The sequence below is a fragment of the Rhinoraja longicauda genome, chromosome 30, assembly GCF_053455715.1.
Source record: "Rhinoraja longicauda isolate Sanriku21f chromosome 30, sRhiLon1.1, whole genome shotgun sequence".
Classification (NCBI taxonomy): Eukaryota; Metazoa; Chordata; class Chondrichthyes; order Rajiformes; family Arhynchobatidae; genus Rhinoraja; species Rhinoraja longicauda.
In genome coordinates, this window is record NC_135982.1 from 27611559 (window position 1) to 27634001 (window position 22443).

At 43.3% G+C, this 22443-nt stretch overlaps 2 protein-coding genes across 10 annotated transcripts in view; one reads left to right on the plus strand and one right to left on the minus strand.

Moving 5' to 3' along the window:
- The window catches only part of ccdc30 (coiled-coil domain containing 30), an 85171-nt gene extending 81762 nt beyond the window's left edge, over positions 1-3409 (minus strand). For all 7 annotated transcript variants that reach the window (XM_078425681.1, XM_078425683.1, XM_078425682.1 and 4 more), the window contains exon 1: positions 2890-3409. In XM_078425681.1, coding sequence (XP_078281807.1) covers positions 2890-2964 — 75 coding nt within the window. In that variant the 5' untranslated portion in view covers positions 2965-3409. The remainder of the gene's footprint in view (positions 1-2889) is intronic.
- Positions 3410-3742: 333 nt separating this feature from the next.
- Positions 3743-22037, plus strand: utp3 (UTP3 small subunit processome component). 3 transcript variants are annotated; one of them, XM_078425155.1, is made up of 16 exons: positions 3743-3915; positions 6854-6947; positions 7672-7728; positions 8393-8449; positions 10488-10590; positions 11098-11172; positions 11677-11798; positions 13722-13874; positions 15312-15383; positions 15478-15518; positions 15935-16031; positions 16504-16683; positions 18054-18175; positions 19087-19153; positions 20173-20280; positions 21787-22037. In XM_078425155.1, exons 1-16 carry the CDS (start codon positions 3908-3910, stop codon positions 21874-21876), a joined length of 1446 nt encoding a protein of 481 aa, XP_078281281.1. In that variant the 5' UTR covers positions 3743-3907; the 3' UTR covers positions 21877-22037. The 3 variants fall into 3 exon arrangements, with proteins under 3 accessions (XP_078281281.1, XP_078281282.1, XP_078281280.1); XM_078425156.1 differs by having other exon boundaries at positions 6860-6947; XM_078425154.1 differs by lacking the exon at positions 3743-3915 and adding an exon at positions 4037-4065.
- Positions 22038-22443: the final 406 nt, after the last annotated feature.

The window sequence follows — 22443 nt, forward strand, 5'->3', positions numbered from 1 at the left end:
CAAGCTCCCCTCTGCCAAAGAGACGGCAGAGGTAATGATGTCTCACGTTTTCCGTATCCATGGTTTCCCTACAGACATTGTCTCGGACCGAGGTCCTCAGTTTGTGTCCAAGTTTTGGAGTGAGTTTTGTTCCCTCATAGGTGCCACCGTCAGCCTGTCTTCTGGTTACAATCCGCAATCCAATGGCCAGACTGAGCGGATGAACCAGGAGCTCGAGACCTGCTTGCGCTGTCTGATCGCGCAGAACCAGACCACCTGGAGCGACCATCTCATCTGGGTCGAGTACGCACGCAACACGCTTCCTACGGCTGCCACGGGACTCACACCCTTCCAGTGTGCCTACGGCTATCAGCCCCCCTTGTTCTCGGCTTATGAGGGTGAGGTGACGGTGCCTTCTGCCCACGCCATGATCCGACGCTGTCGCCGAATCTGGGACGGAGCTCGGAGGGTTCTACTCCGGGGTCAGTCCCGGATGAAAGCGGCAGCCGACCGCCACCGCAGATCCGCTCCGTATTATCGCCCAGGCCAGAAGGTATGGCTGTCTACAAAGGACTTGCCACTTCACGTCCACGCCAGAAAGCTGGCTCCAAGGTTCGTGGGTCCATTTCCCATTTCGAAAGTCATTAACCCTGTTTCGGTCCGTCTACAACTCCCCAGGTCATTAAGGGTTCACCCTACATTCCACGTCAGCAAAATAAAACCGGTCAAGGAAAGTGCACTCGTGCCCGCCTCCAAGCCCCCTCCACCCCCCCGGCTCGTCGACGGTGGTTAAGGCACTTCTTGCAGTCCGCAAGAGAGGTCGCGGTCGCCAGTTTCTGGTCGACTGGGAAGGCTACGGTCCTGAGGAGAGGTGCTGGATTCCTGCCAGCTTCATTTTGGACAAAACTTTGATCAAGGACTTTGACAAGACTCATCCTGACCAGCCTGAACTGTCGGGAGTCGGTCCTAAAGGGGGGGGGGGGGGGTACTGTAATGTCCCGTCAGATCTGTTAGTCTTGTGTCGTGTTCTGTGTTTAGATTCTCATTTCAGGTCCCTTGACTTCCTGCCATTGTAATTGTCAGCCCCGCCTTGATTGTTTCCACCTGTGTGCCCTTACCTCATGTATATATAGTCCACGCCTCCCTTTGTCCTGTGCCAGTTCGTATTGTGATTCATGTGCTCTCGGTCGTAGTATAGCTGGTAAGTAATTTTTGTAACTAATGTTTTTGTAGCTGAGTAAGTTTAGAGTTTTTGGTTCGAATCGCAGTGTTCTTTAATGTGAAAATTAAAGAACGCCTTTATTTTCTCCAAATTGACTCTTGTGTGTGAGTCGTGTGTTTGAGTCCAGTTCCTGTGTGCCCCAGAGCATAACACTAACATCTGACTGGGGTGGCATGTGGCCAGCAGTCGTGATGGTGGAAGTGAATTCTTCTGGGAGATAGGAGGCATTTTGCAGCACTTCACCGCTCGGTGTTCCAGGTGGTGTGAGCAGGAGTTGGACAAGTCTGTCATGTCCGGGCACCATGAAGAATTTAATTCAATGAAAGACTCGCTTGTTGGGCTTCCCAAATAAAAGGAACTGTCCATGGTTGAATGTTTTAGAGGAGCACATTTACAACTCCAGGCTCACATGCTGAGAGTGCAGAGGTTTGGTGCAGCCACCAGGCAGAGAAAGCCAACAAATTAAAGGGCTCCGACCATAACATACTCAGAGTTTGCAACTCTTGTGAAAACCCCCTGAGCTGTCTAGCCATGGGAATGATGTGAACAATGATGTCATGCCAATGTAATGTAAACCTTGAACATAAATGGAATGTTCTGTCTGGGACTGCGATTGAAGATTTATGAACGCACTGCACTATTCATAACATTTGTAAAGTATAAAGCATATTTTTAAAAGAAAAACGGCAATAATTACATGGATTGAATCAGCGTGCAATTAGCAATAAATTAAGTTAACCACAACTAAGAAAATGCATCTGTTTTAATGAAATGAGACACTGTCTGGAATATAAATTAATTTGGAGACACTAGAAACTGCAGTTGCTGGCATCTTGAGCAAAATACTGGGTACTGGAGGAACTCAGCAGATCGGGCAGCGTCTGTGCAGGAAATGGACAGACGACATTTCGGGCCGGGACCCTTCTTCAGATTCAACTTAAACGTCACACTTTAGTTTAACTGACAATTTAGCAAAAAGAAAACTATGACCTGATTAACAAAGTGAATTCACCAGTAGCAACGTGTATGTCCTCTCAATACCTCTACCTTAAGAGTAGGTGTTAATCAGAATTTCCATTCATTGATTCTTATCATTATTCGTGTGGGAAAATCCCGACCTGAAAAGTCACCCATCCATCCTTTTCCTCCAGAGATGCTGCCTGGCCCAGTGAGTTACTCCAGCACTTTGTGTCAATCTTTGGTATAAACCAGCATATGTAGTTCTTTGTTTCTACCTATCTGGATTGGGAGTTATGAGGCACTGAAGAATCCCAGAATATTTTATGAACCAATGTAATAAAAATGAATTGCAGATACTGGTTTATATCAAAGACAGGCACAACATGTTGGAGTACCTCAGCGGGTTTGGCAGCATCTCTGGGGGGGGGCATGGATAGGTGATGGTAGACACACAATTCGTGAACACAGTGATGAAGTACTCGTCAGGTCGAGACCCTTCCTCAGACTGTGTGGGGACTGAAGAAGGGTCTCGATCCCTCACGTCACCCATTTCTTGTTTCCAGAGATACTTCCTGACTCGCTTAGTTACTCCAACACTTTGTGTCTATCTGCACTGCAGTTCCTTCCTACACATGGATAGGTGATGTTTCGGGTTGAGACCCTTCTTCAGAACCTATCGGTTAGAACACTTTCAGTGGAAATAGGTAGAAAGGAAATTTGATGTTTACCTCGCCACCGCGCTCCATCTCCCAGCCTTCAAGCTCGGCGGCTGAAGAAGGGTCTCGACCCGAAATGTCACCCATTCCTTCTCTCCCGAGATGCTGCCTGTCCCGCTGAGTTACTCCAGTGCTTTGTGTCTGTCTTCAGCTTCTCCTCCTCCTCCGGGCGGGCGGGCGGTGGGGCGGCCTCATGGTACCGAGACACGGGCACGACAGGGCAGTCACAGCGGGGGCTGCATGTGCGCGGACAGCGCTGTATTCACACTAAGCAATTGGTGTTGCTGTTGTTGTGCGGGGCCGGGGGACAGCGCTGGCTTCACACTAGGCTGTTGTTGTTGTTGTGCGGGGCCGGGGGACAGCGCTGGCTTCACACTAGGCTGTTGTTGTTGTGCGGGGCCGGGGACAGCGTTGTCTTCACACTTATCGGGGCCGGGGCTGGGGCCGCTGCTGCTGCCGCCGTTATGCGGGCCAGGGCCGGGGTCGGGGCCAGGGACATGTCGGGCCCACCCGCGGCCGCGGCCCCGTCACCATGGCAGCCGGCACCTCCCACCCGCACACCCCGGGGGGATTCCACCTCCATGCGACATCTTCCAACTGGCACAAATCCACATCATCCCCCTTCCCTACCACCAAACAGACACAGATATCGCGTGATCACAGCAATCCTGCTTTAAATCTGTCACTTAATGTCTTAAATTCCTGCGAAATAGACAGCAGGAGAATACCTTCACCCCTCTACCAAAGGCAATGGAATCGCCCTCGGCCAACCGGAAGGGTGTCCGGTGCAAAATAATTCCGGGTAAATAAATAAACACGAAACAAAACCAATTCATCGGCTATAAATCCAACTTGTGACCATTAACAATGAACGGGGGCGATTGCCAGGTCATGTAGAATCGGGAGGAAGGTGGTGAGTGCTATTTGAAAGCCCTGGTCGAGCTCTGTGTCGCTTGTAAAAGGCGGGGAGTGATCGTTCTCCACCGGGACGTGTTAAGGAAGGGGACTGCCTGCCTGGCTGTTGGGGACCATGCGACGGTAAGAGACGGGACGGTAATAACAATATAATAAATTTATTTGTCATGTGTAAGTTGGCACAGGGTCAACGGTACAATGAATGTATTTGACAAGACAACGGGTCACCTCAGCAGTAATATTCCAAGGATTTAAAAAAATGACATTAGTAAGGTAAAAATACAATATTAAAAATAGGTAAAAAGACAATATTAAAAATAATCAACATATATGATTTGAAATGTGTTTGAGTTCAGAAGCCTGATGGCCTGATGGTAGAAACTGTTCTTAAGTCTGGCGGTACACGCAGCCTTACTGGGTGGGAAAGATAGAGTACGGAGTGGGAAAAGAGAATCGATCTGTGAGGGGAGAGGGAGAAGGAGAGGAGAGGGAGAGGGAAAGGGAGGGGGAGAGGAGCGAGGAAGGACCTGGAAAGGGGGAACTGAGGTCAGAGAGTGGCATCGTACAGGCAAGGGATAATGTTTAGGAAGGAACTGCAAGTTCTGGTTTAAACCGAAGATGAAGGATCTCGACCTGAAACATCACCCATTTCTTCTCTCCAGAGACGCTGCCTGTTCCGCTGAGTTACTCCAGCTTTTTGTGTCTATCTTCTATGTAAACCAGCATCTGCAGATCTTTCCTACAAAGCAGCCAGTTTGTGCTTAGCGCAATTCCACAGCCCTGAGTGTAATTACTATTTTTGGCGTGTTGGCACGTCTGAAGATGGACACATAGTTCTGGAGTAACTCAGCGACACAGGCAGCATCTCTGGAGAGAGGGAACAGGTGATGTTTCGGGTTGAGACCCTTCAATCTCAAGAGTCCCTACCCGAAATGTCGCCTGTCCATTCCCCTCACAGATGCTGCCCGACCCACTGAGATCCTCCAACGCTGTGTTTACTCAAATGCCAGAATATATTCCTCCCATTTTCACTTCTTTTAGTGCTCTCCCTTAAAATAGTATTGTGTAAAAACAGATGGGGCCACGTTTTATCTTCAGCTGAAAGACTGGGCAGATTTCCAAAAGTACAGCATCATATTGTTGCCTTTGATTTTTTGTGAATGAGACTTGGACCTGCATCAAAAATGTTCAGGAATTGCAGTTGATGTTCAGGAAAGAAAAGCTGATTGTGGAGCAGGATTAAGGGACATCAATCTTTCTGCCCTTTTGTGGGGAATTTCTATCCATTTATGACAGGGGTTTACGAAGGGGAAATCATGCTTGAGGATTTACGAAGGGGAAATCATGCTTGACAAATCTACTGGAATTTTTTGAGGATGTAACTAGGAAAATTGACAGGGGAGAGTCAGTGGATGTGGTGTACCTCGACTTTCAGAAAGCCTTCGACAAGGTCCCACATAGGAGATTAGTGGGCAAAATTAGAGCACATGGTATTGGGGGTAGGGTACTGACATGGATAGAAAATTGGTTGACAGACAGAAAGCAAAGAGTGGGGATAAATGGGTCCCTTTTGGAATGGCAGGCAGTGACCAGTGGGGTACCGCAAGGTTCGGTGCTGGGACCCCAGCTATTTACGATATACATTAATGACTTAGATGAAGGGATTAAAAGTACCATTAGCAAATTTGCAGATGATACCAAGCTGGGGGGTAGTGTGAATTGTGTGGAAGATGCAATAAGGCTGCAGGGTGACTTGGACAGGTTGTGTGAGTGGGCGGATACATGGCAGATGCAGTTTAATGTAGATAAGTGTGAGGTTATTCACTTTGGAAGTAAGAATAGAAAGGCAGATTATTATCTGAATGGTGTCAAGTTAGGAAGAGGGGATGTTCAACGAGATCTGGGTGTCCTAGTGCATCAGTCACTGAAAGGAAGCATGCAGGTACAGCAGGCAGTGAAGAAAGCCAATGGAATGCTGGCCTTCATAACAAGAGGAGATGAGTATAGGAGCAAAGAGGTCCTTCTACAGTTGTACCGGGCCCTGGTGAGACCGCACCTAGAGTACTGTGTGCAGTTTTGGTCTCCAAATTTGAGGAAGGATATTCTTGCTATTGAGGGCGTGCAGCGTAGGTTCACTAGGTTAATTCCCAGAATGGCGGGACTGGAGCAATTAGGCTTGTATACACTGGAATTTAGAAGGATGAGGGGGGATCTTATTGAAACATATAAGATAATTAGGGGATTGGACACATTAGAGGCAGGAAACATCTTCCCAATGTTGGGGGAGTCCAGAACAAGGGGCCACAGTTTAAGAATAAGGGGTAGGCCATTTAGAACGGAGATGAGGAAGAACTTTTTCAGTCAGAGAGTGGTGAAGGTGTGGAATTCTCTGCCTCAGAAGGCAGTGGAGGCCAGTTCGTTTGATGCTTTCAAGAGAGAGCTGGATAGAGCTCTTAAGGATAGCGGACTGAGGGGGTATGGGGAGAAGGCAGGAACGGGGTACTGATTGAGAGTGATCAGCCATGATCGCATTGAATGGCGGTGCTGGCTCGAAGGGCTGAATGGCCTACTCCTGCACCTATTGTCTATTGTCTATTGACAATCGGTTACACTGGCAGCAGCAAACAAGGCAAATGAGCTGAGACTCTTGCCTCTCTTCCTTAGAACCTTGATACACAACCAATTCAAACCAATCCATTGCAATGTTTAACTTGCGCACTGATGTAAAGAATGTCTGTAAAGTGAGTTTCAGGTAGTTTAGTTGAAGAATGGAGCATAAAAGTTGCTCCATCGGTGTTAAGAAACCTACTGACAACTATGTACTGACGACTTTATTCTGTAAATTGCTGTTGTGGTCTGTTAATAATTATGTAAATAAGTGCAAACATCTACATAAATACATTATGTGTTAGGGTTAGGTTTAACTGTACTAAAATCATTGTGCAAAGGAAGAACAGATGTTATCTATGTGTTTTAACTATATGTATTATTCTATGTAACATAACTCCAGAATTGGTAATATTGGTAATGATTATATTTTTAATTATTGGCTGCTTTGCAGATCCAGTAGAAACAAACCCCGGCTGCAGCAACAGCAGCAGGATGATGACAGCGATGACCTCCAAAAGTACAGCAACTTACCAAATCCCGATGCTGTGAGTATTAAAAACGAGAGTGTGTGGTAGGTAATCCTTCATATTATGTAGGTATGTAGGTTAATTGGCTGGGTAAATGTAAAAATTGTCCCTAGTGGGTGTAGGATAGTGTTAATGTACGGGGATCGCTGGGCGGCGCGGACTTGGTGGGCCGAAAAGGCCTGTTTCCGCTCTGTATATATATGATATGATATGATATGATTACTGCCAGTGATTTTTTACTTCATGTGTCTTTGGGTTTAAATGTGGAAGCAGTTAGTTTGGAATATGCTTGTTCAATGTAGATTTGATTCGTAAGATTTCACGATAGTGTGCGTGTATAAGCTTAGTGCAATCATGTGTACATTATCCATAGGAAAGCTTTTGCTCCAAAGCAGAAACCATCCATTTTGTCACTGCTGATGACCAAACCCAGTTATCCTCGTCTCAGGTTATGTTTTGTGAAAGACTAAAAGTGGGGTTTGGGAGTAAAATCTTAATCAGATTCAATGTAAGAGGCAGAGTGTAATTTGGAGGAGATGACAGGTAAAGACATTTTCAGAAGACTTTTGAAAATCTCATGCCTTTGAATTGCATTTTGTTTGCAAAATCATGGAGTGTGGACGGCAGTGGATATCTTCAAAACCTGAATGCAAGTTAATTTTCTGCAGTTGCGATGTTGAAATGTAAGTGGATGAGGAGCAGTTATGCTCAATGTGAAAGCATTTGTTTTTTTTTCTTGTAGAATTCCTCCGAATATTATAATGATGATGTTGACGAATTTCATGAGAAGAAACTTACGGTGAGTGTAAGACATCGCGTTTATATATAACCTTTGTAGTAAAGTAAAAATAAGTGCGGATGAAATTGTGTCAGCCAGTTTCCCATGATGTTCATTGTAACCATTAACGTTATTTATAAACTGTAGGTTAAGTAGGATTGAGGGGTTGATTTGGATAATAATTGAATTTCTGCTATAATGTTATTAAATAATGGAAGTTATAATTTGAAAGTGGGAGATATGTATGGGTCGACTATTTCTCCACAATGCTGGCTGATGTAACTGCGACAACAAGATACTACAGAGAATAAAATTATTACACGTTTATAATACAGTGCCATCATAAATGTGAGCTTACAACCTAAATTACATTTGTCACTCACAACATTGGGTATAGTTTGGAGCATATTAATAATATATGCGTGGCAGCGCAAGAAATTGATGTGCATTGTTACTGATTTTTCAGGGTGAAATATTGAGTGTATGCTAGCTTAAAAATACTCTGTATTTAGGGAATGTTGTAAGAGGAGAAGGAAGTCGGCAAGTATTCCACACAGTCATTCTTAAGGAACACCATTGCTCAGTTTGCCAAAAACAGGATTAACAACAGGAGTCCAAAGGTGCCTTGATGCTCTTGTTTGCAAGCCTTTGAAAATCTCGATAATCCTTAACTTTTTTGTTGCAGAAGCTGCTGGACGATGGAAAAGCACAAGAACATTTTAGTGATGACTCATTGGATGAGGTATGTATGCACTGTTCTGCAGGACTGATATAACACGGTTGTTAGGCATGTTTTTTGGAACGCCTTCTGATTAATTTCTAAATCCCCTGTCGATCGAGTTTTTTTTAAAAACAGAAATGTTTCTGTCTTTCCAACTCTTGGGAAAAGCACGATTTCATTGGGTAGAAAATAAGATTTGTATCGCAATTTTTACAGACTTGGAACCTGACAAAGCACTTTACTGTTGATAAAAGGTTTTAAACTCTTGTCAGTGTTGTAGGGAAACTAAAACAGACTTACACACAGCAACTGCTCGCATCCAGCAATGTGATAATGACCATATGATATGAGGGATAATAATGAGTCGGACTCTTGGGAGAATTTTCTTGCCCTTCTTCAAAATTACACTGAGGATCTTTTTTTCATTCATTTGAGAAGCCAGACAAAAATCTGAAAGATGCTATATTCTGCAACACTTCCTCCTCAATGTTATGCTGAAAAAGTAGCCAAAATTTATGTGCTTGTTTTGCAAAGGGTCTTGAGACCACTCTTGTCTCAGTAGTTTATACTTTCACTCTTTAAGGTACTATAAAGTAGTTGTTATGTTTGTTGTTAACAAAGGCTTTGATGAAATCGATTAAAATTGAACATTTCCTTTGTCACTAGAAATCTGCAGGTGTTGCGTTTCTGCATGCATTTTCAGCTGTCTGTGTGCAAAGTCGGCTGTATAATTTCTTGGCTGTCTGTAAATTACATGTAATGCAGCAAAAGTATTCTTTTCTGTTACAATTCTTTTCCCTGATGACAAATAAGATAGTGTTGCGTTAATCTTCTCTGCTTTATCTGTTTCTCGCCAGCGCCATGCACGGTGTAACCTCTTTCTTTTACTCTAGAGAGTAAAAACAAATATAGATTCAAGATTCAAGATAGCTTTATTTGTCATCCAAATTGGACGAAATTCAGTCACCCACAGTCCAACAACAAAAGCATTAAAATAGGCATTAAAATTACACAACCCCAAAAACACACAAAAAAAGAAACATCCATCAAAGAAACATCCATCACAGTGAGTCTCCTCCAGTCCTCTCCTCACCGTGATGGAAGGCCACAATGTATTTTCCCTTCTCCTGCCGTCTTCTCCCGCGGTCAGGTTGTTGTGGTTGCAGGCCGCGCCGGACGGTCCGCAGCGGGCCGAGCCTAAGGCGAGTCGCAGCCGCTCCCGCAGCCTCCGAAGACGGCCGGCTCCGCTGATGATAAGTCCGATCCGGGGCGGGCGAACACGCTGTTGCTGCACGTCGGGGCGGTCGTGGCTCCCGACATTGAAGCCCCCGCCCAGTAGAGAAAAATCCCGCGGCCTATTTTAGGCCGCGCCGGACGGTGAAATGTCCGCGACCCAAGCCCCGCAATCCGGGGCGGGCGAACACGCTGCCGCTGCTGGAGCTCCCGATGTCGGCATCCACGCGGCCCGAGTCTAAGGCGAGTCGCAGCCGCTCCCGCTGCCCCCGCCGGCTCCGCTGATGGTAAGTCCGATCCGCGGGCTCTGCGAACCGGAGCCCTGGAGGCCGCCAGCTCCAGGAGTTGGGCCGATGGTAGGCCGCAGCAGGAACGGAGACACGGCCCAGAAAACAAAGGTCGGGTCTCCGTTCGGAAGGGACACATATTTACAATTTTACAGTTTCCCCCCACACACACACACACACAGTACACAAACACAAAAACACGACATCACATCGACAATTAAGACACAAAAAAACAACAAAACACAAAGACAAATGGACCGCAGGTAAGCCGCAGCTGCTATGGCAGCGCCGCCATTTATAATAAATGAGAAAAAGTTCAGTGTTGGTGGTAGTTTTTACTGTGGAAATTGATCCTCCACTGAATTAAAAGCAAAAAACGTCTTCTGATTTTTGTGACTGATACTGTTCGCTGTATATTTCCTCCTTCCTTATTTCCCCTCGGTTATATGCAGCAAAAACGATATTGTTAGAAATTAATTTATTGACCATTAATTGGATCACATATCAGTGCTGACTACTTGCTGTGTCCTTTAAAACAGGAAGAGGTGATGCCCCTGGAGCTTTCAGATTCGGATGATGATGAGGATGAGGAGGAGGAGGAGGTTGACATGGACAGTGATCTCGAGGGCAAAAGAGAGGATGGTCAGTGCAGAGCTGTGATGTTATCAAATTCTGTATAATGCATCGTGGAACTAATTTATTTTGCAACCGTTAGCCTGGCCAGAGGCATTTGCAGAAAATTGGGAGAGAAGTATTTAGGAAAAGAAACTGCAGATGCTGGTTAAAATTGAAGGTAGACACAAAAGGTAGAGTAACTCAGCGGGTCAGGCAGCATCTCTGGAGAGAAGGAATGGGTGACGTTTCGGGTCGAGACCCTTCTTCAGACTGATGTCAGGGGAGGGGGCGGGCATCAGTCTGAAGAAGGGTCTCGACCCGAAACGTCACCCATTCCTTCTCTCCAGAGATGCTGCCTGACCCACTGAGGTACTCCACCATTTTGTGTCTACCTTCGGGAGAGAAATATTGCTATGTTGCATTACTATTTATTACTATCAATTAAAAATAATCAACGTGTGACGATACTGCTGCAAATGCTCAATCGGTTTCTTTGCAGTAAGACTGATTGTGGCTTCACTCTTTCTCCTCCAGGCCTACCCAGCGCGTTGTCCTGGGGACAGAAGAAGAAATCGTATTACCAGACCGACTACATTGATGAGATTCCGCGTAAGTTCTGTAACTTGCCATCTTCAACGGGGGAGGGAAACAGGTTTCTTCCTTGTGTTGTTTGCATGGATGTATTTCTGGTTTTGAAATGCACTGTCTCAACTGCATTTATCCCTGTCCTCAGAATTAGCACAAAATGTGACTTCCATTTTAGATGGGGTTTTTTCAAGACAGATGCCTGCCTTTGGTATTGTAGTAAGATAGTCAGACTTTTATGTTTTGTTTTAACGTGCTTTATTTGAGTCAGGCTTGTCTCTGAGTGGCACCGTGGCAATGCTCTGACCGAGTCTGAATTAACTCTTTGTTGCTGGGAGATGTGTGGAGAGATGTGAGCAGTTTAGGTATTTTTATCTCTTCCCTTTCAACATGAAAATCCACAGTGGAAAGTTTAAAGCCTTGGGCACTTTTGAACGCAACAATCTTGTGAGAAGGTCTGGGTATTTGCAAGGAGATGTAACGATGTATTGTGGTCTGACTTGACATTTGCTGTTGGCACACCTGCAGGTGGAAAGAAACAGGCAGAAGCTCTGGCAGAGGCTGAGGAGGAGGAACAAGAAGCCATAAACATTCAGAAACGACTGGCTGAGGATCTGTCCGAGGATGACTTTGGCCTCGACCTTATTCAGGTAACGATCAGGGTGCAGAAGTGGCCTTTGCACTAGATTGGAAATGCCTAGATAATCTGTGGTTATTATTACTGGGATTGTCTTCCTGCCTTTTCCTGACATTCTACTCCAATATTCCCCAGCACCGAGCTCCCTGGTGACTTATTTTTTAGATAATTCAGTAATGTTTGTCCTCTCGATGTAGCGCTGGCACACTCACTTTTAAAATTCATATTGCATTAAGGCAATCCTGGTTCTGCGTGGTTAAACGTGCTAGTTCAGCAGGAGAAGCCAGATTGTAGGCCTTTCCTGCGTTGTGTTCCTCTTACAGCTACTGATCCTCCCATTCTGAAATATACAATTATGGATATGTTGGGTATTTTCATTATTGTCTGAAGAAGGGTCTGGACCCGAAACGTCACCCATTCCTTCTCTCCTGAGATGCTGCCTGACCTGCTGAGTTACCCCAGCATTTTGAGAATAAATACCTTCATTATTGTTCCTCACATCTTATATCCGCATACCGTTGCAATATTTGAAGAGTTGTAAGTTCCGATCCATTTTACACAGGTTTTTGGCTCCAATGTGTTCTTTTAGTTTTGAACTGCAAATTAATTCTACCAAGGACTGACTGACTTCAATGATCCCTTGTATCACAAAATGCTGGAGTAACTCAGCGGGCAGGCAGCATCTCAGGAGAGAAGGAATGGGTGACGTTTTGGGTCGAGACCCTTCTTCAGACTGATGTCAGGGGAGGGGGCAGGACAAAGAAACGATGTAGTTGGAGACAGGAAGACAGTGGGAGAACTGGGAAGGGGAGGGGATGGAGATGGACAGAGGAACTATCTAAAAGTTAGAGAAATCAGTGTTCATATGGCTGGGGTGTAAGCTGCCCAAGCGAAATATGAGGTGCTGTTCCTCCAATTTGCGGTGGGCCTCACAATGACAATGGAGGAGGTCCATGACAGAAAGGTCAGACTGGGAGGGGGAGTTGAACTGCTGAGCCACCGGGAGATCAGGTTGGTTAAGGTGGACTGAGCGAATGATCCCCTGAATAATCTATCCAAAAGGGATCTTTTTTTAATCCCCCTACCCATCTTTTCTCAACTGCAATTGACATGAGCACATAACATTATGTGCTAACGCAATCAATGTCTTCACTGCTGGTTCTGACATGTCCATGACGGGGCATGCTTTTGTTTCTTGCATTTGATTTTTATTGCTGTTCCTACCATCTAATCTCAGTCAGGTCAGATTGGACTGAGAAAGACACAAAGTGCTGGCGTAACTCGGTGGGTCAGGCACATCACTGGAGAACATGGATAGGTTATGTTTTGGATCTGGACCCTTCATCAGTCTGTAGAAGGGCCCCGACATGAAATGCTGCCTATCCACATTTCCATCGATGTTAGACACAAAATGCTGAAGTAACTCAGCGGGACAGGCAGCATCTCTGGAGAGAAGGAATGGGTGAAGTTTCGGGTCAAGACCTTTCTTCAGACGCAGAATCGGAAGAAGGGGCTCGACCAGAAATGTCACCCATTCCTTCTCTCCAGAGATGCTGCCTGTCTTGCTGAGTTACTCCAGCACTCTGTGTCTTTTTCGTAAATCAGCATCTACAGTCCCTTCCTCCTAGAGATTGGACTGAGGTTGGCTTTGTGTGGGGGGATTCAGCGATGGTAGCCACTGACTGCTATCAATCCTGCAACATTTTCATGGATTTAGGTAACAATGTTTTCTATCAACTTGTGCACATTGAAACAGTGAACACTGGGGCGACGTACGGACGTTTAGGACTGCTGTTCTCCACCAAACGCCCCCACGTTTCATGTCGGGGTCCTTCTACAGACTGATGAAGGGTCTAGATCCAAACCTTCAGAAGGTCTGAATGGTTTGTTTTTTTAAAGGAAGATTTGATTCTTACTTGGAGTTTTCTCATCCTAGACATTTACCCAAGAACGGGAAACAGAGAAAGAGTCTGGAAAGGATCTGAAAATTAAAAAAGATTTGAATAAAATGTCCCAGAAAGAGAAGATGAAGCTGCTGAAGAAAGAGTCACCTGAGCTACTGGAACTCATGCAGGATTTCAGGGCGAAGGTCAGCTAAATTTCCAACATTGTTCATGTTTATTCAACTCTTTCTTGTATTTTTCTTAAGATTAGATGCCACGTAAATAAGATTGAAAATTCATAAATCACAGGCACAATAAAATAGTGCATTGTAATGTCCCAGAGGTAAAAATGTATTTTATTGGGCACTAATTTGCAAACCACAAATAATATTAGAATATTGAACAGCACAGCACGGGAAGAGGCCCTTTGGCCAAACATGACACCGAGACATGAAATGTTATTTCATTGATGGGAAACGCTTTTTCTGATCAAGATTTACTTGTATTCTGTGGTAGTAGTTCCCATTAGATCCTCGCTAGATATCAAGTCGCATCTGATGCATGAATAGAAGTTAATGTTTCCAAATTAAAAGATGTTGTTTAGCTGATCTACCACTGGATAAGAGAAGACTACTTAACATTCTGTGTATTAATGTAGGAGGATGCAATGAATTAAAGCAAAAGATTGAATTTAATGCACTGGAGCTGCCCCTTACAAACATTGGCATCAGTTAATAACTAGGGAATTGATTATTTTGTTATCAGGGAATACTTATATTAGCATTTTTCTTCGTGTTCTTTTCATAAAAATTCAGTGTTTGGCACCTTGATTTTGCATTGAAAAACTGAAGGATACAAGATGAAAATTGATTTTCTTGGCTTCAGGAAAGCAGATTTGACATCACTGCTCAGTTTATAGTTCTTCACAAAATTAAAAAATCAAATCTTGATAGTACAAAACAAAAGCTTTTCACAGTACCACAGTACACGTGATAAACTGAACTTAAATGTGAACATGGATAAGAATGAAAGATAAATGTCAACTGTCTTTACCTTTTGATTGATCGCCATAGCAATTTGCCACCATATTTCTTAACTATGAAAGTGTCCCTTAGTGATGGTTTAGACAAGTGATTTTTTCCCCCCTTTGCGCAAAAAGATTGAGGTTTGCAATTGTAGAAATATTTCCCATTGAGAGTTACCTTGGAAGAAAGAAAGTGGAACCTTTTTCTGTTTTAGTTACTTGTATTTTGCTGTTTAGTTTATTGTCACGTGTACCGAGGTACCGTGAAAAGCTTTTGGGATTAGTTTTAGTTTAGAGATACAGAAGGGAAATAGGCCCCCTCGATGCGCCGACCAGCGATCCCCGTACACTAACACTATCCTGCACACACTCGGGACAATTTACAATTTTACAGAGGCCAATTAGCCTACAAACCTGTACGTCTTTGGAGTGTGGGAGGAAACCGAAGCACCTGGAGAAAACCCACGGAGGTCACAGGGAAACGTGCAAACTCCGTACAGACAGCACGAGTAGTCGTAGTCGGGATGGAACCCAATCCTAAGGCAGCAACTCCACCGCTGCACTGCCATGCGTTTTACGTTTTTCTGCCAAGTAAAACAATTTCTGATTTATCTTGCAGCTTGTGCAATTGAGGGACGAGTTGCAGCCACTGATGGAAATGGTGCAGAGTGGTCGGATCCCAGCAGGGAAGGTATGATGAGAACATAAACATAATGTATGATCGGGCAGGGATGGGACGTGTGCAGTGTGACTTGATCATATTGTGATTTTTGTTTACTTCACAGGATGCCCAGTATGTGCAGACAAAGTACCATCTGTACATGAAGTAAGTTTATGTGCTGTAACAAGAGAATCTGCAGGAATAAAAACTGCAGATGCTGGTTAAAATCGAAGGTAGACACAGAATGTTGGAGTAACTCAGTGGGTCAGGCAGCATCCCTGGAGAGAAGGAATGGGTGATGTTTCGGGTCGAGACCCTTCTTCAGACTCGGGGTCTCGGCCCGAAACGTCACCCATTCCTTCTCTCCTGAGATGCTGCCTGTCCCGCTGAGTCATTCCAGCTTTTTGTGACTATCTTCGGTTTAAACCAGCATCTGCAGTTCCTTCTTACACAAATAGAAAATAAAAATCTCTTGTACAATATCTGAGTTTTACATTTAGTAAACAATCCAGAACTGTGAAGTACTGGACTGAAACATAAAACTATTGTTCTCTTATTAATGAAATGTGTTTGATCTATAGCTACTGCACAAACATTAGTTTTTATCTGGTATTGAAGGCAAAACGGATTCCAGTTCAGAACCATCCAGTGATCGAGAGACTACTCACCTACAGAAATGTGAGTATTGGACAACTTAATCATACCAAGTTCATTGATGTTTTTAACCTATTTGCTATTGCGTTCCTATGAAACCCTTTCCCTCGGGTTCATTTTTCCAAGGAACTGTTGTACTACATTGCTGAGAACTATATTCTGCACCCTGTATCTTCCTCTTTGCTCTTATTGTACTTGAGTTTGAACTGATTTGTATGTATGGTATGTCTGATTTGTTTGGATAGGATGAATTTCATAGCACTCTGGCTAAAGAAATTCCTCGTCTCCATTCTGGTCACTCATTAAGACGAGCCTGGAGAATTTCTTTAGCCAGAGGGCTGTGGAATATTAAATTCATGAGGTAGTTCACTCTTTTTCACCACGCTGGGTAAGATTACTGACGATCCTGATTGCTGCGGTGTGAGGTTTTCAGTTAAACAATATCTAAATGATGCTAACAACCAGAAGGTTGACAACGTGTGTTTTCTCCCTCCAGCTAATCAATGACCTGCTTGTAGTGGATACGCAACTATCATCTGATATCCAGCAGCATTTAATCCAGACTAATCAAGAGCTTAAATCTGTTACTGGTAAAGATCAAAATATCTCCAAACTGAAGAAAAAGCCGCCTCAACTGAGTAAACAACTAAAAACCGATCAAAGACCAAAAGAAAAGGCAAGTATAGAAGGGTCTGCTGTAGATTAGTACAGGTCCACCACCAGTTTTGGGTTTTTTTCTCCCTCCGGCACCCTTGGTTCCAGAGCCCTTCTGGATTATCCGTTTTGCCAGACCATCGGAGGTCTCGGTCCCTGAGAGGAGTCCAACGGTCTGCTGGGGGGCCAAGATACCGGCCTGCAAATTCAAATTCAGCATCTGAAGTCGGCTACGGGTTCCAGGAGGCAAATTCAACCCCCCTTTCCCTCCCCCCCAATCGGCCATAGATGTCCCGGTGAAGTCGAGATCAGCCGCCTCACCCCGGTCTAAGCTCCACATTTCTGCGGGGGGGGGGGGGGTTGAATTTCAAGTGCGCTCTCATAATTTTATCCAAGTTAAAGTAAGTGCTGGAAAATCGGTGGTGGACCTGTAGTTTCATAATTCTGAATGTTGGGGTGGAATGGTGGACAACTTAACAAATTATACAAAGTTTAAACATTTCCTACGTAGAATGTGATTAGCTGTGATTAGAATGGTAATCGGTGCTTTGGAGCCTGAAAATCTGATGAGTTAAATCTCAGATTTAATCCCAAATAGTTTGTGGCATTTCTGAAGTCAAAATGTCACATCAAAAAAATTCCCTCTGGGCAAATGTTTAAAGTCAGACTATACACTTGATTATTTTAAGACGCTGTAATGATTTCACTCTTCCTTCAACCCGATCATTTCTTTCTCACCTGCCATGGGGAGTGTTAGCTAAAAGTATACAATATACATAGTCTGGTCATGTTGGTATCAAGAGCAAAGAAAACTGCCATTAAAACTAATTGGACAAGATACAGTGGGAAAGTGATTGTACTAATGGGAGACTGCTTCAGGGATCTGGACCATTAATCCAGATCCTTTAGTTCTAATCACACTATTGAAATTGGGGCATTCAAATCCAGTTAATTAATTCTGAAATAAAATACATTAGCAGTAATAGTAAACTTAAAGTTGTTGGATTTTGTAGAAATGCAAGTAGTTCATTAGTGTTCCATCCTTACTCAGTTTGGCTTGTGATCCTCTAGTGGGTGATTCTCTGCTGCCCTCTGAGCTGAGCGAGCAATATTTACTTCAAGACCAATAGGGAATTAATGCCGATCTTCCCTGCAATACGCACAATCTATAATTTTAAATGGAAAAAAAATCAAAAGTTTGGATACAAGGCTAGGAAGTGCTAGTCATAATTTACAATTATAAAATGAATTGGAAATATTAAAATGATTTTCTTTATGATTTGGGAAGTTAAATGTTAAATTGGGGATCTTTCTGTAGAATTGCTTTGCAAGGATATATTCTTGTGCCTTTCCACCTGTCCCCTGAGTTGATGGATTCATGTTTTAATAAAGGTCATGGGTAAGGTGGTGTCCAAGGATTTGAAATATAATATGGTTGATAAAGCAGGCTTCCCGTATCATAAAGAAATGAAGGGGACTCTATCCCAGAAGAGAAAAAGAATGGAAGAAGACAGGTACGGCTTGTTTATGTGTGTACTCCAGCACTTTATTTTTGTAAGCCAGCACCTGCAGTTCCTGTGTCTCCCCAAGTTATTTAACGGGCAAAGCATTATACGTATAACATGAGCCTTACACAGTCCAAGCCCAAGGTAAATTGACTCCAGAGCAGATGAATGGTTATGACAGACAAACGCAGTGGTTGAAAGTGGATTTTCAAAAAGATATTAACGTGATATCAAAGGTTTCATTTAATATGGAACTCGTGTGTAATTAAAAAACTAAGTGAAAATTAGAGAGAAAAATGCTTTGAATGTTTGGCAGTAACTACCTCACAACATTCAGAACTGGGATGATTTTGTCCACTGAGTTATTAGTAGTCACAATTGTGGACAGTGCTACAAAGCGAGGCATTGTAAGCTGCAATCTTGCTTTGTTTTCTTAAATCATTTTATGAATGGAGTAAAATACAACCTGTTTCTGTTTTCTAATCTATACACAATTCTCCAGTCTGATTCCTTGGTGAGGCTGCAACTACATCACATCGGAGAAAGAACCGAGTTAGGAAAAAATGGAAAAATAGAAAAGGGAAAGAATGAATTTATTCTATTAGAATTTAGTTTCCTTTTAAATTAAAGTTTCGCATTGGTAATTGTCTCAGTTCCTTTAATTTGGAGATCCTACCTGCTTAAGTATTTTTGAGCTTGGGAAGTTTTGCTCTCATTCAATAACGTGTTGATTTGCTGCCCACATGCGGACAAAAATAACAGCCAGTTGATAAGCTACAGAATTCCAGAAACCTTTTTGCTGGGAGAGTAAATTCAGTTTTTAAATATCCTGTCCCACTAGTTTTCTCAAAGTGGCAAAGTTGGAGCTCCACGCCTAGATACTTGTGTCCCAATGCTTTAATAATGGGTTTATGTTTCAGTAATGAGAACACTGCTGTGGTACAAGAGGTGCTTGGTGCAGATGAAAAGAGAAAGATCAGTTATCAGGTATCTATCTCGTTTTGAATATCATATTATAATTTGCTATTTTTTGCTTTAGGGCTATTCTAAACATTTTTTTCTGAGTCCACCTTGACCTAATATTTAATAAAATTAAAAAATGACTAGTTCCTTAAGTTCGTTAATGGGGATTGATTATTCACGTTTTTTTAAATGTTAGTCATAATCTTGACATCTTTGTGAGAACTATTTATTTTTGTTTCGTTTCCACAATTACTGAAACTCTGATTTTTAGAACATCCAATTCCCACGGTGGGAATTGGATGTTCTAAAAATCAGAGTTTCAGTAATTGTGGAAACAAAACAAAAATAAATAGTTCTCACAAAGATGTCAAGATTATGTCAATGTTCTCAGTACCAAATGTGCATCATGACATCTGGTTCATTCCCTCCCTCTGCCCCCGACAGAATATTGAACTTGTACCCTGGCGAAACACACTATGCATTAAATGTCAGATTGACAGTACCATGAGCCCTAAAGATTCCTCCACTAGCTGCCTCTGTCTTTCACTTGAATGACCACCCATGTACTATTGTGAATAAACACTGGCTGCAGACTGACCATCTACTGAGTTTCAGTTTGATTTGCTGGAGATTGTTTTGGATAGCTTTGCACAGAATATTTTATTAAATTAAAATAATCAGTTATAAAGTCTGACAGAATGGAAACGGGCCCTTCGGCCCACACTGGCCAACATGTCCCATCTACGCTACTCCCACCTGCCTGCGTTTGGCTCATGTCCCTCTAAACCTGTCCTATCAATGTACTTGTCTAAATGTTTCTTAAACGTTGCAATGGTACCAACCTCAACTACCTCCTCCGGCAGCTCATCCCATACAACTACCATTCCTTGTGTGAAAATGTTACCCCTCCTGAATGATTCCTGTTAAATATATTCCCCCTCACCTCAAACCAATGTCCTGTGGTTCTCGATTCCCCACTTATTGCAGCATGTGTGACAAAACTTTCTCTGGCTGCTCATTAAACTTTGCATTGGCAATCACAGATGTCCAAGAATAGGGGTCTGACACCCAGGAGGAAGAAGATTGATCGTAATCCTCGCGTCAAGCACAGGGAGAAATTCAGACGAGCCAACATCAGACGGAAGGGTCAGGTAAGTGAAGTAGTTGGAGAGAGTTTGAATCCAGGGTTATCAATGTCCCCTAAACATTTGAAGTGTGGCTCTGAGTCTCCCAGCTGTGAGATAGAAACAAAGAGAATAGGTGCAGGAGTAGGCCATTTGGCCCTTCGAGCCAACAATATGATCATGGCTGATCATCCAGAATCAGTACCTCGTTGCTGATTTCTCCCCACGTCCCTTGATTCCGTTAGCCCTAAGAGCTAAATCTAATTCTCTCTTGAATAGTGAATTGGCCTCCACTGCTTTCTGTGGCAGAGAATTCCACAGATTCACAACTATCTGGGTGAAAACATTTTTCTTCATCTCAGTCCTAAATGGCCTACCCCTTATTCTTAAACTGTGACCCCTGGTTCTGGATCCTGAGCAAAAGAGGAGATATCAAATATTAAATTAATAAAACTAGTAGCTCCTTTATCATCGGCCCTCGATTAAATTTCCATTGAACACTAATGCTAAGGGAGCTAATCATGTAATACAGTGACTGTAGTTTAACATAATGTGGTATCCAATATAACTTAGCTTTAAATCTTCCACCAAAAAAATCTATCAAGTTATTAAAGCACTGTAAGTGAAAAATAAGCCAGTGCGAATATAGATCCAACACCACTAACTGATTTTTAATATCAGGGCAGGACAAAGCTGCCCAATTTATTACCTTAAACACTTCATTGTTAGTGCACAATGCACAACAAGTACAGCAACTTATAACTGGTGAACGTGCTGGGCTGGGCAGCCATGGTGAGCATGCAGCAAGTTCTCCAAATGTCTCCTTCACTGTTTCAGGCTCAAATTCCTGACTTCCTCTCCCACAGTAACTGTTCAAGGCAGCAGCTTGCTGCCATTTGAGTATTAGCGATAAATGCTCACCGGGCCATCACTGCCATGAACGTATTTATTTAATAGATTCCTTTGCCATTGAGAACAAATGATGGCCCAATTTTCACAAGGAATTTTACTCTGTGTTCTGTTGATCCTGCAGTGACAATCGTTTGTGAATGACTTTACTAATATTAGAAATTTATACTGACTTCCTGTTTCTAGGAACTAATTTGTAATTACGTCCTAAAATACTGTTCAGTTCGGAGATACAACGCGGAAACTGGCCCTTCGGCCTACCGAGTCCGTGCTGACCGGCGATCCCCGCACACTAGGGACAATTTACAATTATACCAAACCAATTAACCTACAAACCTGGACATCTTTGGAGTGTGGGAGGAAACCAGAGAAAACTTACGCAGGTCATGGGGAGAATGTAAACTCCATACAGACAGCACCTGTAGTTGGGATCGAACCAATGTCTTTAGTGCTGTAAGGCAGCAACTGTACTGCTGCGCCGCCGTGCCGTTCCGTGTTCTTGTAGAAATGTCAAAGTAGGGTTTTATTTCAGATTACCCACACATTTAAAGGCATATAAACCCACAGTATGTTTCTGACAGTGAGATCTTGCTTAATGTCACATTGTGTATGTCGCCTTGACAGGTGCGTGAGGTCCGGAGAGAGGAACACCGCTATAGTGGTGAGCTGTCGGGTATCCGGGCTGGAGTTAAGAAGAGCATCAAGCTTCATTGATCTTATCACCGAGGATCAAACATCTTCAACCTGGAAATTAATGGATCACCTACTCTGCCTCGAAAGTATTTAGTTTTTTATGAAAGACTTTGTTTTTTTACTGTTTATAAATTGTTAGTAAAACTGATGTACCAGTTAATGGATTTGCACATAATGTAATTACAAACTATTAAATTATATGTGCATTCAATTCCGTGTTCTCTTCCTTGGGAGCTAGTATCTAGGAAGGTCAATATGCTTATTTCTTAGTGTATGGGTGTTCCTGTGAACAAACTAATTTTGCTCCATCTGAATATTGCAGATATCAATCTATCCAAAGTCCCTTACAGTAAATGTCAGAAAGTTGTTTTAACTTTTTCAATTTGCACATCGTTTCATACAGCATGGAAACAGGCCCCTTGGCCCACACTGACCAGATGACCCATCTACACTTGTCCCACTTGCCTGCGTTTGGCCCATCTCATTCTAATCTTTTCCTATCCATGTAACTGCCAAAATGTATTTTAAATGTTGTGATAATACCAGCCTCAACTGGGAGCTTTTTTTCCATATACCCACCAACATTTA